This window comes from Rhinopithecus roxellana, chromosome 12 (assembly GCF_007565055.1).
Source record: "Rhinopithecus roxellana isolate Shanxi Qingling chromosome 12, ASM756505v1, whole genome shotgun sequence".
Taxonomy (NCBI): domain Eukaryota; kingdom Metazoa; phylum Chordata; class Mammalia; order Primates; family Cercopithecidae; genus Rhinopithecus; species Rhinopithecus roxellana.
This window is the reverse complement of record NC_044560.1, coordinates 106,157,246-106,175,038: the sequence shown is the minus strand read 5'-3', so window position 1 is coordinate 106,175,038 and position 17,793 is coordinate 106,157,246. Positions and strand designations below refer to the sequence as shown.

At 50.4% G+C, this 17,793-nt stretch overlaps 1 protein-coding gene and 1 pseudogene across 1 annotated transcript; both read right to left on the bottom strand.

The window, feature by feature from the left end:
- Positions 1-4,466: 4,466 nt before the first annotated feature.
- Positions 4,467-5,814, bottom strand: IGFL1 (IGF like family member 1). Its single transcript, XM_030913634.1, has 4 exons — positions 5,790-5,814; positions 5,428-5,481; positions 5,072-5,315; positions 4,467-4,758 (listed from the first exon to the last, which is right to left on the bottom strand). The coding sequence occupies exons 1-4, from the start codon at positions 5,812-5,814 to the stop codon at positions 4,755-4,757; spliced, it is 327 nt and encodes a 108-aa protein (XP_030769494.1). The 3' UTR covers positions 4,467-4,754.
- Positions 5,815-15,957: 10,143 nt separating this feature from the next.
- On the bottom strand, positions 15,958-17,290 carry LOC104673489 (annotated as a pseudogene).
- Positions 17,291-17,793: the final 503 nt, after the last annotated feature.

Genomic DNA, 17,793 nt, shown 5'->3' with positions numbered 1-17,793 from the left:
CCAGGCTGGAGTGCAGTGGCGCGATCTCCACTCACTGCAAGCTCTGCCTCCCGGGTTCATGCCATTCTCCTGCCTCAGCCTCCCGAGTAGCTGGGACTACAGGCACCCGCCACCTCGCCCGGCTAATTTTTTTGTATTTTTAGTAGAGATGGGGTTTCACCGTGTTAGCCAGGATGGTCTCGATCTCCTGACCTCGTGATCCGCCCACCTCGGCCTCCCAAAGTGCTGGGATTACAGGCGTGAGCCACCGCAGCCGGCCTAATCTCCTCTTATAAGGACACCAGTCAGGTTGGATTAGGTCCCACTCATATGACGTCATTTTACCGTAATCACCTTTTCAAAGGCCTTGTCTCCAAATACAGTTATATTCTGAGATAACTGGGGTTAGGACTTCAACACATGAATTTAGGGGGAGACATAAGTCATCTCATATTAATGCCTCCCAAAATTTATTACTTCAGATAGTCATGCCCTAAATGAAAATTAAACAACTCAAAATTAAATAGAATTTTAAAATTTCATCATCTCTTTGTTATTATTACTAATTTTTTTTGAGACAGAATCTCGCTCTGTCGCCCAGGCTGGAGTGCAGTGGCTGATCTCGGCTCACTGCAAGCTCCACCGCCTCCCGGGTTCACACCATTCTCCTGCCTCAGCCTCCCGAGTAGCTGGGACTACAGGCACCTGACACAACGCCCGGCTAATTTTTTTGTATTTTTAGTAGAGATGGGGTTTCGCAGTGTTAGCCAGGATGGTCTTGGGATCCGCCCACCTCGGCCTCCCAAAGTGCTGGGATTACAGGCGTGAGCCACCGCGCCTGGCCGATTTCTATTTTTTTTTTTTTACTATCAATGATATTTTTTATGAAAGATAGCACACCAAGTATTGCTATAAATATTAGGATTAATTCTACTGGTGTGCTTCATGATCATGTATATTTTATGAAGATTTATTAGACCAAAAATTATAAAATTTATCTTAAAGTAATTACTCTTGTAATAACTGTACATTTTAGCACTATTTTTATCTATTGGAATATTTTCATAGCTATAGTTAGTAAAATTCACCATCATCATTAATTAGAGCTGTAATTTACACTTTTATATTAAATTTACATTTACACTTTAACTGATTGATAGAACATCAACCTAAATACCCAAAAGGAAATTTTTAATCAAGTGACTTCTAGGAGGGTGCCTGTTCTGACGGTGGCTATTCAGAAACAAAGAGCAAATCTGAAGAAGAGACCTGGTTGCCACGCTGGCCACACCTGTTGCCACACTGATGGGATGTGCTGATCACAGTAAGATCACAGTCAGGCTAAGTGTGGGGTCAGCAATGGTCTTGCTCAAGGCCCTTTGTACTGAGGACACGTGACAGCCTCTGTGTGTGTGTGTGTGTGTGTGTGTGTGTGTGTTAGCTTCTGTTTTTCTGTGGGTAAATACATGACCCAGAAATTTCTCAAAATAATTTTATTCTTAGTACATAAGATCCACTCCATCACAGCTCTTTCTGTTCTGCTTTCTTGTTTATTGGATACCTCTTCAGGCCCAGGACGGCTCATGGAGGAGAGAGGTACCCTCCCCAGGTCGAAGGTCCAAGGCCTGGATGATGGGGTGGGGCCCAGGATGGGTGCCAGGGATCTGGAGGACATGAGTGGATGAAGGCCCCGGACTTCAACTTCCTCTTGGTGGAATGTGGGTGATGAGGTCCGACTATGCAGCGCTACTGTGAGGATCGGATGAGAGGATCCCTGGGAGGTGATTGGTGACTTGGTACCGTCACCTCAGAGACTGTTCTTCATCCTCATGGATGTTCAAAGAAAACTCCTTCACTCCCTTCACGAGACAGGACCGATACAACCTCTGAAAAATTCATCACCTTGGCCGAACTTTATTTTTTTTTTTAATTTTATTTTTTTTTTTTTTGGAGACGGGGTTTCACCGTGTTAGCCAGGATGGTCTCGATCTCCTGACCTCGTGATCCGCCCGTCTCGGCCTCCCAAAGTGCTGGGATTACAGGCTTGAGCCACCGCGAACTTTATAGCACTTTCTTTCTTTTCTAATTTATTTGATGCTATTTAAAGCAGACCTAGTGATTCTGGGAAGCCCGGGATTCCTGTCCCTTAGAGGCGACGCCAGGTGTCTTCTGTGCGCATGCGCGACATTTGGGCGGGAACCCAGAGCCTCGACTCTGGGCTTGTTGGACTGAGGTCCAAGGAGGGATTCACCACGTTGATGTAAGGTGTGGTCTGTGTTTCAGATTCATGTACCAGAGGAGGTGATGCTTTGATGTCAATACCTCGTGTTGGGGGAAGGTGGGGGATCTGGACCCGTGGGTCTAGAGGGCCCGTATGGGGCAGGACCCAGACACCTGAGGATACCGGGTTTAAGAGGGGCGGGGCTGAACGAGGCCTCTCCGCGCACACGCAGTGCCTTGGGCACCTACATCGTGCTGTGCTGCTTCCGTGGGGGCGTCCAGGGCGGGGTCTGAGCTGGGAGACCCGCCTCTGTCCTGTTCTCCTGCAGTCACTTAAAACTTTTTAGTTTTCCACTGGAATATCCAGATGAGATCATTTCATGGGTGGGGAGAATGGAGGCAGGGAGAGTCGCATGTGGACAGGGTGAAGGTTTAGGACGCTCACTGTGGAGGATGAAGCAGCAGCTGCCCTGTAGGTGGTGTGGGTCTGTCGCTCTCTAGGCGTCAGCACAGCCCTTACGCCCTGCAGAATCCTAGCATGGGGAGGCAGAGCTCACCCAGCAGTGGGTGTGCGCCCACTGATAAGCCCTGAGCTAGGGTTAGGCCTGTGAGACAGGGCATTTGCCCTGTGATGTCAGATTGCTGCCATTGTTATGTGCTGGGTCCAGAGTTCCCGCAGGTGCAGACACCTGGCCACTGGGCCCGTCTGGGGCCACTGAGGCGATGCTGCCGCCTGTGGGGCGATGATGGAACCCTTTGAGTCAGAATCTGCCCAGGAAGCCATGGGGCAGTCTGGGAGCCTGGGGTGGCCTCGGGTGACTGAAGCCCGTGGACGCAGGTCTGGGCGCTGTGCAGACCCCCTGGCCCTGGGAAACAGGACCCAGAAAGGTGGTGGCTTCTTTGATTTCAGGGAATCCAGGTTGATGGAGACCCTAGGGCTGAACCCTCCCTAAGGAAGTTGCTTCTGGGTCGGGTAAGCAGCAGCGTGGCCTGCTCCCTGCAATCTATTCCACATCAGCACTGGGCACGAGGGTTTGTCCCTGGCACAGGGCCTGAAGAATGTGCTTCAGGTGCCTTGGCCTGGCCTTTGCTTCCTCCTTCCAACCCCGGGGGCTCCTCCACGGCCCACACCCTCCGCTTCCTGCCCCACCCACTCCTGCTCAGGCTCCAGCTTTGGCCCAAAGTCAAGACTAAGTGTGGCATCTCTGGGCCCTGGACCTGCCCAGTGGGTTTTCCACGATCCCAGGGGACGCATGCCTGGGACAGGTGTGTGGCAGGTCAGGTTTCTGTTAGCGACCAGAAGAGTCAGTTTCCACTAAACTTTAATTTGATGAATGCACACATTAAACATTATAGAACTGGAAAAACTAGTGCCTGGGGACTAGGGCGGGAATGAGAAAACAAGCCCATTAAGCCCCCAGCTGGGTTTTGTCAGATCCTAAAGTCTGATCAAATAATAATAGCATTCTTTCACATATTCCTCATACTAGGGTCCATTTAAGATTAAGAAACTTTCCAAGACGCTGGAGAAAGCTTTCCAGACTCTAGTCACTACTTAAAGTTTAGATATTTGTAGAATGAAAAATACGCTGTCTTGCAGGTGCACTCCGCACATAGGCATGGAGCTTAGAATGTATATAAGCACTAGAAAAAGAAGCTTGTAACTTTGAGTTGGTCTGGTAAGCTACTCCGACCTTCTCCCCAAAACTGGTTGCAGAAAGAACCTCCGTTCTTTCCCAGTCTGTCTGCATCTCCTTAATGGACATCGAGAATAAACAGCCGGATCCTGTTCTGTCCCAGAACTGGTGTGGGACAGGGAGTGCCTCTCCGAAGCCCTCCCTCGATCCCCACCTCCTCCCCACCCAACCTGGGCTGCTCCCGATCCTGGGACTGGGTTCAGGGAGCCATAGGGTGGTGGAGGCTGGTGTAGTAGGGTGACCCCTGTCCCAGGGGTGGCCAGGGCCCTAGTCACCAAGCACGAATAACAAAATAATACATTTAAAAAATAAATGGAGAAAGAAAAAATAAGTGTGTGTATGAGCAGAACAAAGGGAAAGGCCAAGATGCCGCAGGGTGACAGAGAGAAGGGGCCCCAGGTCACCCTTTGTAACCCCTTTTAACCGTCCAAGCTCTCTAATTCATGAATTCTACAGCATTAATTTACAATGTACATAAATTTATTATGGTCCTGTGCTTTGCTCCTGGAGAGAAGAGAACTTAAGGGAATGGAAAATCTCACGGAAGGGTGAAGGGTTCCCCAGCCAGCCTTGGGGTGGTGCCTGGTTGATGTTAGCCATAGGGGTCATCATGAGGTGTCAGAGTCCCTGGGCCCCCATCAGCACACGCATCTCATGCTGTCCAGAATCCTAGAAGGGGACCTGTGGGCCTCCTCAGGACAGCTGCAGGGTGGACCTCAGACAGGCCACAGAATGAAGCGGGCAGTCTCCTGCCCCCAAATAGCCACTCAGCATCCCAGATCTCAGGTAACACCAGCCTCTTTCTCCAGGCCCATCCAGGAAGGAGAATCCAGGAGTTATCATTCCCTTGATGCTCCATCAGCTGACAATGGAGAGAGTGACAGAGAGACACTGAGCAGGACAGAGATGGCCAGAGATCGGGGCAAGACTGAACATGGGCAGAAAGGAGGACAGGAGAGCCAGGAGGAGAGGACAGCGGGGTAGAAAGAGTGAGATTCTGAGAGGGAAATAAAAACAGATGGAGAAAGAGACACAGGCGTAGGGAAAGGGAGAGGTGGATTGAATAGAGGCAGCAGGCAGAGACAGGGAGACAAGGAGAATGGGGGCTCCACCCAGGGCAGAACAGGCATGCAGCTCCCCTGCACCCACAATCCCATGGAGGGGACAGGACTCACTTGCGACAAAGCCTGTCATCCGAGGTCGGGGCTGAGTCGCAGTTCTGGTTTATCAGCTTCACCATGAAGGTCCAGGGGCAGCACTGCTCGAAGCAGACTCTGAAGGTGCACTTTCCACACCTCTGGGTCCTGGCCAAGGGCACGACGGCATCATCATAGCAACAGTGCTGCAGGGGGTCGTAGAACTTATCTCCACATCTCATGTGCGGCTGGCACAGCATCAGGTAGGGAGTCATGGGGGCCACTGGAGGAGACAGAGCTGGTGAGATCCAGGTGGTGGTGGCAGGTGAGTCCCAGCCTGGGGTCCCCTGGAAGGTGTACCCCTCCCCCAGCTTCCCAATCCCTCCTGGGCTCACCTGGGGCTCTGTGTGAGCAGAGGACCCTGGAGATGAAGAAAATGGCGAAGACAGCTGTGGGAAAGGGAAAGGGAAGATGGGATGAGTGGACAGCCACAGATACGACTGGCATCGACATTTAGAAGAAGATTGGGTGGAACCAGGGCTCGGTATGGCTTTGAGCAGTTCAGGAACTGAAACAGGGCTGTGGATGGGGCTAATCTGGGAACTGTGGATGGGAAATTGCTGTGAGCAATTCACACCTGGAGATTTGGCTGGGCATGGCAGCAGGGATGAGGTGTAGTTTGGGGTGGGAAGCGAGCCCTGATGGTGGCTGAGATGGGAGATGGGCTCGGGTAGGAATGGGGTCCTGTCCTCCTTACCCAGGATGCAGCCTCGGGAAGCCATGGATCTGGGGTGGCTGCAGTGGAGTGAGCAGGTGATCAGCAGATCTCAGCCACTCCTTTTATCCCATATTTCTAGTGGAGCTGGTGATGTCATAGCATGTCCTGCCCTCCTGCAAGTCCTGCAGAGACAGGCTGGGTCTTTGGGCAGGAGAGGTGCCAGGCAGGGTACGTGTCATTGTAGCTTTAATCTCACCTTTGTTCTCAGGAGAGAAGCGGTGTGCCCTTCATCTTCCCTGTGCTACGTGCCCCAATGTCATTCCCCACCCTGAGTCCTCCTGCAAATAGGAAGGTGCAGGATGCTCCTCCATTAACACTCTCCCATACTCACACGTCCGCACAGCAATTCCACTGGATCCTACTGAGCTATGAATTTCCCCAATTTCCTTGGGACATTGCTAACCCATGACATCTTTCCAAGGGGGCCCGTTAGGTCCTGACCTCACAACCGAAATGCATGGTCAAGAATCCAGTAACTGCTCAGTCACCTGGAGTTCAAGGCACTCGGGTGGGAGAGACTGTGAAACTCAGGCACCTGACTTTCACAGGTTTGAAAGATGGGAGTGGAGCTGGCTGGACCCCCGGGACTCACACTCCTCTGGGGGCTCTTCACCTCCTTCTCTGTCTCATTAATGGTCATTTATCCAGGACAGGTCCACTTGGAAGCTCACATGCCCCAGGCTTTGTGTCAGACACTGGTGATGCAGTGCTGAGTAGAAAACGCAAAGTCAGTGTCTTCATGAAGTGCATGACAGTGAGAGGAGAGAGAGAGAAAGAGAAGGTAGGAGAATAAAACTCCTGATTTTGGTTGTTTTGGTTCCTGTGTTCAGTGTCATTATCACTCTGAAATTCTGGTGGAGAAATTCCACAGCCCTCCTGAGATTCTCAAAGGCCTTTTTCCTTAATGTGCTTTTTCAGAGGGATGGGTTGTGATTTTTCCTGAGAAGAGCCATCTTGGGTCAGGATGTGAGGACAGAGGGGAAGGAGCTGTTTTGGGTCAGTTCTGTGAGCCCCTCTGAGGTTCTGCAGGAGTTCCTCAGCTCAAGCTCACAGGCCACACCTGGCATGAACAAGCCATTCTCCTCCCGGCCAGGCAAGGTGACCTGTCACCCTCTAGGCACCATGGCTGGGTGCCAGCAAGGCATGGATGTCATCAGGTTTGTGTGTGTGGAAGATCCTGCATCTGTATTCCTGGGGAGCATGGACAGGGGTTCTCTCTGGAGGCAGGAGACAAGGGAAGAGGCTGCAGCAGAAATGACCTCAATAAAGACCAGAGTGCTCAGCACCACCTTCACCCAGGGCAGAGCAAACCCTGCTTCCAGCACCATGTCCCTGTCTGCTCCATTGGCTTGCATTCCTTGCTGCTGTGGGTACAGCAGTGTGTTCCAGGACACAGATTAGTATGTACTAGTAGTGTGGAAAACCAGTGCAGCTGGGCATAAACAGTGTTGTTTTTAATTAAAAAAAAAAAAAAAGGGTTAGAAAATGAGGCAGTGTGCATTTACCAGAATGCTGTGCTCAACTGTTTATGACACTCTTTTCTTAAAAAAAAAAAAATTGTTTATTTATTTATTTATTTATTTTTGAGATGGAGTCTGGTTCTGTCACCCAGGCTGGAGTGCAGTTGCACGACCTTGGCTCACTGCAACTTCTGCCTCCCAGGTTCAAGCGATTCTCCTTCCTCAGCTTCTGAGTAGCTGGGGTTACAGATGCCCGCCACCATGCCCAGCTAATTTTTGTATTCTCCATAGAGATAGGGTTTTACCGTATTGGCCAGGCTGGTCTTGAATTTCTGAACGCAAGTGATCTGCTCACCTCAGCCTCCCAAAGTGCTGTGATTACAGGTGTGTGCTCCTGTGCCCAGCCTGTTTAGGACCCTCTTATTGGGACTGTGTGTATTCCAAGTAATGATAGAATATTATTATATTGTTCTGTCATGATATTATTACATGATAGCATAGCATATATCTAGAACTAGATATCTAGTTTCTGGAGGGAGTCACAGCCAAATGGTGAGGACACTTGGGAGCACAGAAGCCTCCAGGATCATCTCCTTCCTCTCTAAGTCACTGACATGTCTCCCCTTTGATGTCGTCCATAAAGGGGTATGGTTTTCAGGTCCTTGGTTCCAGGCATTTTCTGGGAGGCTGCAGTGGAGCCCTGCACTAGGTCTTACTGTCTCTACCAAGAAGAGGCAAGGCTTCCTGCATATGAGCCAGAGTGAGAGAGTAGAGCACTTTCCCCGGGGCAGGGGCAGGGTGGGCATCTCTGAGGAGGGAGGAGACCAGCTGCTCTTTCCTGGCCTGAGCCTGGTCTCTCAGAGCAGCTGAGTCAGCCCAACGTCTCAAAGGTGGAGGGAGATTTTAGCAGAGCATGGGGGCCTCAGAGGCTGGGACAGTGTGAGGCCAGTGGGCGCCCGTCCAGGGCTCCCTGGACACCAAGAGCCCCTGACTAGACATGATGAGGCTTTAGGGTCAGTCAGCCCTGGGTTCAAACCCTGACCCTGCCCCTTCCTCAGATGTCAGAAGAGGCTGTGCGCACAGCCATGTCCAATCCCGCCACCAGTCCCTCAGAATCCCCCTTCCTAATGTGCCCACTGTGGGGCATCCGTGTCTGGGCACGGGTCTGTCTTCTGCCTGGGGGCCCAGCTGTGTGAGGCGGGACCAGGATCTCCCGGTGGAAGCCTGTCCTCCAGTGTCTAGAGAAGATCCCAGGTGTCTGGACAGTAAATGTAAACCCTGACCTCAAACAACCATCGCTGTCCCTCTCTCACCCACTTCCTGAATCCAAGCAAGACACGGGCTGAGGTTCTGCTGGTGGTTGTCAGTGACACAGGCTGGGCCAGGAAACCCGGGTCTCCTGACCTCCCACCCAAGGGCTGCCAAGCTCCCCAGGCCTGGCCCCTCTGGGAAGGGCAGGAAGGCCCTGTTCACAGACACTCTTGGAGGACACCCAGGGCTGATGTTCCCAGGGCTCCCGAGCAGGGCTGGCAGATCTCGGCTTCTGGAATGTGAAACCCCAGAAGATGCTGGCATTTCCTGCTGTCAGCAGCTCCCCCCGTTTGCCCTTTTACTCCAAGAAAAAATAGAAGGAATCTCCCTCCTGGCAGCTCTGGGGTTTCCTTTCCATCTGCCCTCAGGGAAGCCCTGCAAGGAAACAGGCAGGAATGAGGTGGAATTTCAGGTGTGCAAGTATGTCAGGTATGTAGAAGGAAGGCCGGGTTTCCCCAGGCCAGAGGCCCCTCCGCTGCTGGTTGACAAGGAGGAGTCTGTGTGAGTCATTTTCTCCAAACACAATGTTGGGATTTCAGAAGCTCCCTGCAAGGGGGTTTCTGTTGACCAAAGCCTGGTCCCTGCTCTGGCAGGATCCTTCACATGATGCAGACCAGTGAATTAAGAGCCTCCATGTCATAGGAGGGGCTGGAGGAGAGGCCCCAGGATTTGCTGCCAGGAATGAAGCTAGAACAATTTACCGAGCTGAGACTCAAGATCCGGATGCCGGTTCTGTGGCTAGAATAGTGTCTCAGCAATTCAGGGCCATCACCTGGACATGAGATGTTCCTGTGGCTACACCAAGAGACACTATGGCTGTGCTGTCCAGAGATTCAAATGCATCCAGAATCCCAGCTGCAAGCTCTTCTCAGAAGGAAAGCATGAAGCTTCCAGCCTCTGCAGACCAGAAGCTCCTGAAGATGTAAGCTGGATCCCAAGTGTCCACACCCACATCCTGCACAACCTCCCTGGCTCTCACTGCCCTTGGCTTAACACAGCTCCTTGGGAGAGCCACAGCGTCACCCCTGCTTCTGCACCCAATATTCCATCCTTCTTCATTCTTCATCTTTCACTTAAATGTCGCCCACCCTCTGAAATCTTCCTGAACATCAAGGCTGAGATCAGTCACCTGTTACCTCCTGACAGCACCGTGATTGTCATCTGCCATGCTGTTATTGTGGTTCTTTGTGGCTTTTCTGTTAAGGCAGACACTCAAAAATCAGGTCTCTGCTGTGGTTTCTGATCGTCAACAGGAAGTGATCAAGTCTTTTCAGTGACCAAACTGACTGAGGGCTTTACTGTTAGTTGAACCAGAGCAGACCATTCAGCACCAGAGGTCTGGACTGTTCTTTTTCTTCTCCCCCAACACTCTCCACCAGTTAAATATACATTTTTCCTTAACTTTTCATGTGTGTATGTGTGCGTGTTTTCAAGTGTGCCATTTAGTGGCATTTCACAATATTTTGCAATTATCTGTGATAATGTGGGCAAAAAACCATATAATTATTTCCAGACTCTCAAATACATGATGGCCCCAGGACAGTTAAAACCACAGAATCTCCTCTGTGAAAAGGTTTTTCCTCCTCTGCTCCACAGGAATTTAATCTCCTTCCTGTGTGAATGAATGTGCTTGTTCTGAGGAGAAGGAAGGGGGGTTTCCTCTGAAAAAAGTCATTTGGGATCCAAATCTGGAGATGTTCCCCTTAGGGAGGCTGACACACTCTTGTCAATTTTTGCTTTCCCTTTTCTTTGTGACTGTGTGTAACCCACGTGATGATGTCACAACTATTTTTCCTAATAGTTTCAGTCAAGGGATTTATAAACGTAGTAAGCTGGAAGGCTCTGAGTCTCACTCGTCCTTAGCCTCTCCTAGCAGGTGGTTGATGCTGTTGACAGCCTGGGCTCCTGCAGCCCTGCATGTGGCTGTGTCCTGTGTTAGGAGGGCTAAGCAGAGAAAAGGTGGGCTGTGGAATCCAGCCTTAGACCTTCCCCGTGCATCTGACTCCGTAGGGCACAGCTGAGAATCAGCTTCACAGGGAAGCCCTGGGGCTGTCTGGAAGAGAGGGAGGTTTGAAGACCTGCAGGCAGCAAGTCTCACCAAGTCACCATGACAGGACAGACGGGTTGAGTGAGACACACCTTGAACATAGGACTTTCATCATCAATTCACTTTTTTCATTCATTCATTTAATATACCCTGTACACTTACTGTGTGCCAGTCGATGCTATGGCCACAATTGTGACTTAGTTCCAGGTCCTGCCCTCCTGGTTATCATAGTCCAGGGAGGACAGAGACACCTCTCCAGTGATGACCCAGGGTGAGTAAGGCTGGGAGCAGTGCCCAGGGTACCAGAAATGGCTTCCTGGAGGGCACCAGAAGACAAGCATTGGATGACTCTGGCATTCCCACCTTTCTTCTTGCCCAGAGTTCCCAGAATCACTGTAGAATGCACTAGAAATGCGTATTAGTTCATTTTCATGGTGCTATAAAGAATGACCTGGGCCGGGCATGGTGGCTCACGCATGTAAGCCCAGCACTTTGGGAGGATGAGACGGGCAGATCACGAGGTCAGGAGATTGAGACCATCCTGGCTAACACAGTGAAATCCCGTCTCTACTAAAAAATAAAAAATAAATAAATAAAAAAAATTAGCCAGGCGTGGTGGCAGGCGCCTGTAGTCCCAGCTACTCAGCAGGCTGAGGCAGGAGAATGGCATGAACCTGGGAGGCGGAGCTTGCAGTGAGCCAAGATCGCACCACTGCACTCCAGCCTGGGCGACAGAGCGAGACTCCATCTCAAAAAAAAAAAGAATGACTTGAAACTGGATAATTTATAAAGGAAAGAGGTTTAATTGACTCACACTTTTTCATGACTAAGGAGGTCTCAGGAAATGTACAATCATGGCAGAGGGTGAAGAGAAGGCAAGGCACATCTTCCATGGGGGCTGGAGAGAAAGAGAGGGAGCAGGCAACTGCCACACACTTTTAAACCATCAGATCTCATGAGAACTCAACCACTATCACGAGAACAACAATAGAGAAGTTGCCCCCATGATCCAATCACCTCCCACCAGATCCCTTCCCTGACACGTGGGGATTGCAATTTGAGAGGAGTTGTTTGGGGACACAGAGCCAAACTATATCAGAATGCACCATCCTAAGAAAGGAATCATTGCCTGAAAGTGCCTGGGCTTTGTTTCTATTCTTCCCAGAGAATGCAACAACTTGAACTAAAGAGAAATTGCCCAGGACAGCCCTGGCCTCATTCCCATCCCTTCTAGAGGGGATGTCCGGTAACACTTGCCCAGGGCATGTTCACCACACATAAAACCCAGAGCTCACTGCTGAGTCCTCAGCTATGGTGCAAGTGGGGCAAGCACGGGAGACTCTGTCTGCCCTTGGCAGTGCTCCTGAGCCTTGGGAGACCAGTGAGTCATGAATCCTACGCTTTTACTGTCCCTTGCTGCCTGTCTATAAGTAATGAACTTGCTTTGTCAAACTGGCTGTGGTTGTGGGTGTTCTGTTCACCGCACTCAGTGTAGTCAGAGTATAGCCCAAGATGCAGTGGCTGAAGTGTTCAGACCTGTATTCCGGGTGGTTAGCCTTTGCCATCCTCCCTGCAATGGGAGTCCTCCCTTGGGATTGGTAACTCATGAGTGCTGCAAATTTGGCAGAGCAAGGGGGATCCAATCTGATGAACCCATGGCTTACCAGGTGGGCTGTGATATGAAAATGTTTGTTCTTTGGCCCTCTTCCTATTATGACGCCAAACTTGGAATTTCCTAAGTGATAGGAGTGTCTTTTGTTCATCCCAATGAGCCTCTTTCAGATCACACAGCAGGAGCTCAGGCTAAAAATATGCCTTAGGAGGGCCCCCAGGTAGCCTCAGCATCAGGGCAGTAACCAGAAGAAAGACCAAAATATTTGAGGATTAGAGGGAAGGAACCTTCAGTGTCACCCTCTAACCTCCAAGAAAGGTGATGATGGGGAGGCAATACAGACCAAAGTATAAAAACCCTTTTTTTTTTTGAGACAGTGTTTTGCTCTATCACCCAGTCTGGAGTGCAGTGGCATGATCTTGGCTCACTCCAACATCCGCCGTCCAGGTTCAAGCTATTCTCCCTGCCTCAGCCTCCCGCGTAGCGGGGATTACAGGCGCCCGCCACCATGCCCGGCTAATTTCTGTATTTTTTGGTAGAGACAAGGTTTCCCCATTATGGCCAGCGTGGTCTTGAACGCTTGACCTCAGGTGATCCACCCACCTCGGCCTCCCAAAGTTCTGGGATTACAGGTGTGAGCCACTGCGCCTGGCCTAAAAACTCCTGAACAAGAAGAATTGAACTTCCTAGCTGCTGAACACATGGAGATGCGGAGAGGCTCTGGAGTCCAGGGAGGCCATGGAAGCTCCCACCATTCCCATCACTTCCCCTGTCCATCTCCCCTTATGAGCCTCGGTGAGATCTGGTCTTTCTTCTCAGTGCTCCTAAGCTACAGGCAGTCCCTAAGCAGGGGAGAGAAGTAATCAGATTGTGATTCAGGAAAATCCGTGTGTCCTTCTGTTGGGAGGAGGCTGGTTGGGAGGATTGACATGGGAGCAGGAGACCAGGCAGGAGGCTGATGGAGCAGAAATACTCATGCAATTTCCAGAGTCCTGCAGGCCCACTCGCTCTCATGGGTGGATGGGATAAGCACGCACATCCCCGACCCCATTTCTCACTCTGCCTTCAGGCCTCCCCTCTCCTGCAGCTGCCGTGTGGAGCAGTGGTCTCCAACACGGGGATTATGACACTTTTTCAGGTTGTGAACCAATTTATTTGTCACCATGGGTATCCAAGACATTAAACCAGCATCAATAAAGAATAGAGGAATGTGCACACTACAGTATCTTATTCATCAGTGTTTAATTCAACTTTCTTTTGGGCTGTGTGTCAGTCAGATATAATATGATGTGAGTTTTTCCTAGTGAGCCACAGCCAAACAGCTACTAAACACTGGAAGGAAAAATCCTCTGGGCACAGGCTTACCTCGTCTTTCCTAAAATCACTGACTAGCTGCCCTGGTATGTTGCCCCAGAAAAACAAGTTGAGAGCTCACAGTCTCAGTCCTAGGTCCTTCCTGGGCAGGCTGAGATTGCGCTTGGCATTTGGCCTGCTACAAAGAGGGTTGAATTTAGGCCTGGAGACTAGCCAGTGCCAAGGAGAAGCACATTCCTCAGGGTGGGGTTGGGTTGGCGTCTCTGGGGAGGGAGGAGCCCAGCCGGCCGTCCTTGGCCTTGGTCCTGGTCTCTCAGGGCAGTTAAGTCAGGCTGGGAAGAAAAATCAGCAGAGGGAGATGATGACAGAGCCGGGGAGTCAGAGGCTGGGTGGGAGGGAGGGCAGCTGGACCAGCCCAGGGCTCTGTGGATGCAAGAGCTCCTGTCTCAGCAATCCTGAGACTTTGCAGTCACACATACCTGGGTTGGGATCTTTTCATTTTCTCAAAGGGTCAGATAAGCTCTTTTCTAGTAGCCCTTTCATCTCCCTGTATGGCAAGAAAATTCAATTTTGGAGATTGACAGCTTTTCAGTCCTTAGTCACCTCCACTGCACATCTGGGCACAGCATGTGCTCCCTCTCTCAGCAGCAGAAGGACATTCAAACCACTTAAAACCCAACCCACATGCAGCAACCTTCACCATGGGCCCATGCACAAAAATAGGCAAAGCCACCTGGGTAAGTGCACACTTGCTTCACACTGGACCAAGCCTGAATCCTTCTTCCTGGGGAGTGCTGACACTGGGTCCTCTTTTGGTTATAAAATTTATTTTATATCCATGAGCAACTGTGTGTCATTTCTCCTGAAATCCATTACAGTTCCAAGGTGGGGAATTTTCCCCGCAAGCAGCAGGGTCCACTAAAACCCCATATCAAAATTCCCAAAGAAGCAGCCTGTGCCTCCCCCATCTGACAGCTGCCCACTCTGGGTTGTCACTGTCCAGGGACAGTGGGCCTGAAACTCTTTGAGGACAGGAAGCCGGGCTGCATCACTCACTGCCATGTCCTTACTTATTGGGGACCCCATCTCTTTCCAGGGTCACAGGACTCTCATGGATTCCTGGAAAATAAGAGTAAACTCCAACTCCCATTGGTTACATTTTGTCACCCTAGTTTTCTCTATGGAAGAAAGACCCTGGCATAAGCGCCCCCTGCAGGTCATAGACACCATGTGGACGGGACTCAGGCACCCTTATTCCAGCCCAGAATCCCCCTTAGTCCTGAGCTGAGCCCCTCCAGAAAGGCAAGCAGCCCCTGATCCCAGATGCCCCAGGCTGGCTTCAGGAAACACTTTCCCACAATCCCAAGTGCTGCTGGGGGACTGAACTTCTGGAACGCGGCACACAGGAGAGCACTGGGGTTTTCTCCTGTCGTGGGCTTTGCCTCTGGAATAAGTGCAAAAGAGATGGAATCATTATCCGGGTGACACCTGGGTGTGATTTCCACGTGGCCTCACGGAGTCTCTCCCACATGACAGGCAGGAATTTGGTGGACTTTCAGATGTTCAAAAAGAATATTAGGAATGCAGATGTCACTGAGGGAGAGGGTTGGGCCTCACCAGTGCCTGAGGGCCCATCCTCTGATATCCACCTGGGTGGGTGGAGTGCTCTGTGTTCCACCTGCACACTTCACACATGCGGGCTGGTCCCTGCTACCTGCAACAAGAACTTAGGTGCCAACCCCTGAAAGAACTGTAACACAAACAGGGCTGAAATATGACCTCCCACTCTGCACATTACAAGTAACAAGAAGCAGAGAAAAGCTGCAGTCTTTTGAGGACCAGAGACCGAGGGGTTTGTCAAGTCAGGGCTGTGACACCCTCTTTGGGGTTCTATGGTTCTTGGTGTCTCCAAGCTTCCAGGCACTGCCACGTTCCTCTTGTCCAGATGCAGGTGCCTGCAGCAGAAGCTGTATGCAATACATCTGGTCCAGCCACAGCCTTGCATGGAGATGGCATTTATGCCAGCTCCTGGAACTGCCCACTCCACCGAAGCAGCCAGAGTGCTTGGCTGTGCACAGTGGCCAGACCCTACTCTTGCTTGCTCACACACCATGCCTGGCTTGCCTGTGGCAGGTGTGGGATCTGGCGTGGTAGTGTGGTCCGAGTGCAGTCAAGCCGAGTGGGTGGAACAAGCACAGCAGGTAGGAGCAATACTCAGAGAGTCTCAGGACCAGGCGATAGCCCTGGGTCTGCTGAAGTGCTAAATCTGAAAAATCCCTCAAAGACCACTTCTTCAGGTTTCACAATAGTGATGTGATGAGGTAGCGTTGGGGAAGTGGCTGGTAGCATCTTTTGCCTTTCCCTCAAGATGAAGCCAAAGATTTTCTTTTTTTTTTTTTTCCAGTTGTCAAATGATCCTTTATTGAAATATTTTCCTTTGTGCTTCTTAACTAGCTGGGCATTCCACAGCACCACTGTTGTTGTCATCTGTGATGTCATAAGGGTGGCGGCCGTCAACATCACAGTCCACAGACTGGGCATTCCCCCTGATCTCTTTAATGGTTCCAGAGAGTTCTCCGGCTAAAGATCGGTGCTGGATCTGTTGAGCAATGTCGACGATCTCATCAAAAGTGATATTCCTACTGTGTTTAATGTTTTTCTGTTTCTTTCTGTCTCTTGGTGGTTCCTTGGGGGACTTTGATGATTAGGGCAGAGGCAGAAGGCAGCACCTCAATCTGGGCCTGCTTTGAATGTTCAGTTTTACTGTAATCCTCAGGCCCTTGCAGTCACCCATTGCCTTGTCAATGTCATCACCAACCTTTTTTGGAGACAGACCAAGGGGCTAATCTTGGGGGCCAGAACAGAAGTGGCACCGATTTCACCCCCAGTGCACCTGAGGTATAGAACTTTGATCTCACTGGGGTCATGGTGGTGGCAGCTGGTGTTGGATGAACCCGGATTTGGGATGACTGAAGAAAGGTGCACCTTGGCCTCCTCTGAGCCAAAAGCTGAAAGTGAAGCCAAAGATTTTCTAGCATCCAGTTCCTACATACGAATGCCCAGGGAATAGAGAACCACACACCTTCTTTTTACTCACCTTAAGTGTCACATTTTTCTTCTTTAATGTCACGTAAGAGCAATATTTTCTTCAGGTATCTTATCACAAGAACCACCACAAATTCTAAATCAGTGAGATCAGTCTTTCCATGGAGAACTCACGTTGACATCCCTGGTCCCATATTTGCCAAATAGAAAGTTTCCCAGAAAATCAGATACTATGTGTTATGAAAGAAAAGGAAGTATTTGGTCATGAAAAATTAAGGATTCACAAGACCTCAAGGGAGAATCTATAAAGAAGTGAATGAATGAAGAGAAACTTCCCAGCTTAAGAATAAAGCAGGAGGCAGAGGATGACATTTGACTCAGCAAAGAGTCTACACATGGTCTGAGTGTCCATTCCTCACCTGTGTGAAAAATCCTGTGAAAGATGTTTTGTACAATGACTTTGGCGATATAGGATGACAAGTAAATTTGTCACCCAGTGAATAGCTTAAAAGGAAATCAATAATGGAAACTCTTGGATGGTGGGAGGCACCTCACTCCATGTCTGTCTTCTGATGTTCATATGTTTTCTGCCTTTGCCTGAGAACTCATCTATCTCCCAGCACACTACCAGAGGCACGCGTTCAGCACCAGGGACAGAGCCCCATTCATCCTGGGTGAGGCGGCGGTTCATTGTGTAAGGATGGAGGCAACTAAGAATTTCCCACCCTGGGATACAGAGAGCTCTGGGAAATGTCTAAGAAACATGTCCTGGGGTGACAGAGTCAGATGTGAATAAGAAGTCTGAATGAGCCCTCAGGAGACTGAAATCAGGGAGCTCTGCTGGGATCCCAGGGCCCAGAACCATTGTTGAACAAACCATGTATCAGTGTAAGCAGCCTGTGTCATGCCTCCTTGAACCCTAGTCCTACAACAGAAGATCCCAAATGGCCTGAGCCCTGTTCAAATCTCCACTACTTCCCAAGCCCACCTGTTCCCACTATACAACCACTAGTGGTGTGGACGGGCAGATTAGGACTCTCCCAATACAGGGCTTCAGTTGTTTCCAAAGCGGAGTTAACCTTGAAGACACCAGAAAAAACAGTGACAACACCAGCATTTTCCAATGGGCTGTAACAGAAAATTGAAGAGGTTAGGGTGTGTTTTTCTGACGACTGTCAAGTAAGACCTTATTCT

Excerpts from the sequence above, each read along its gene's own strand:
- IGFL1 (XM_030913634.1), bottom strand. The coding sequence starts at position 5,814 with ATGGCTTCCCGAGGCTGCATCCTGG. Across the intron at positions 5,482-5,789 it reads TTCCCGAGGCTGCATCCTGG|CTGTCTTCGCCATTTTCTTC; the intron begins GTAAGGAGGACA and ends CCTTTCCCACAG. Across the intron at positions 5,316-5,427 it reads CTGCTCACACAGAGCCCCAG|TGGCCCCCATGACTCCCTAC; the intron begins GTGAGCCCAGGA and ends TGTCTCCTCCAG.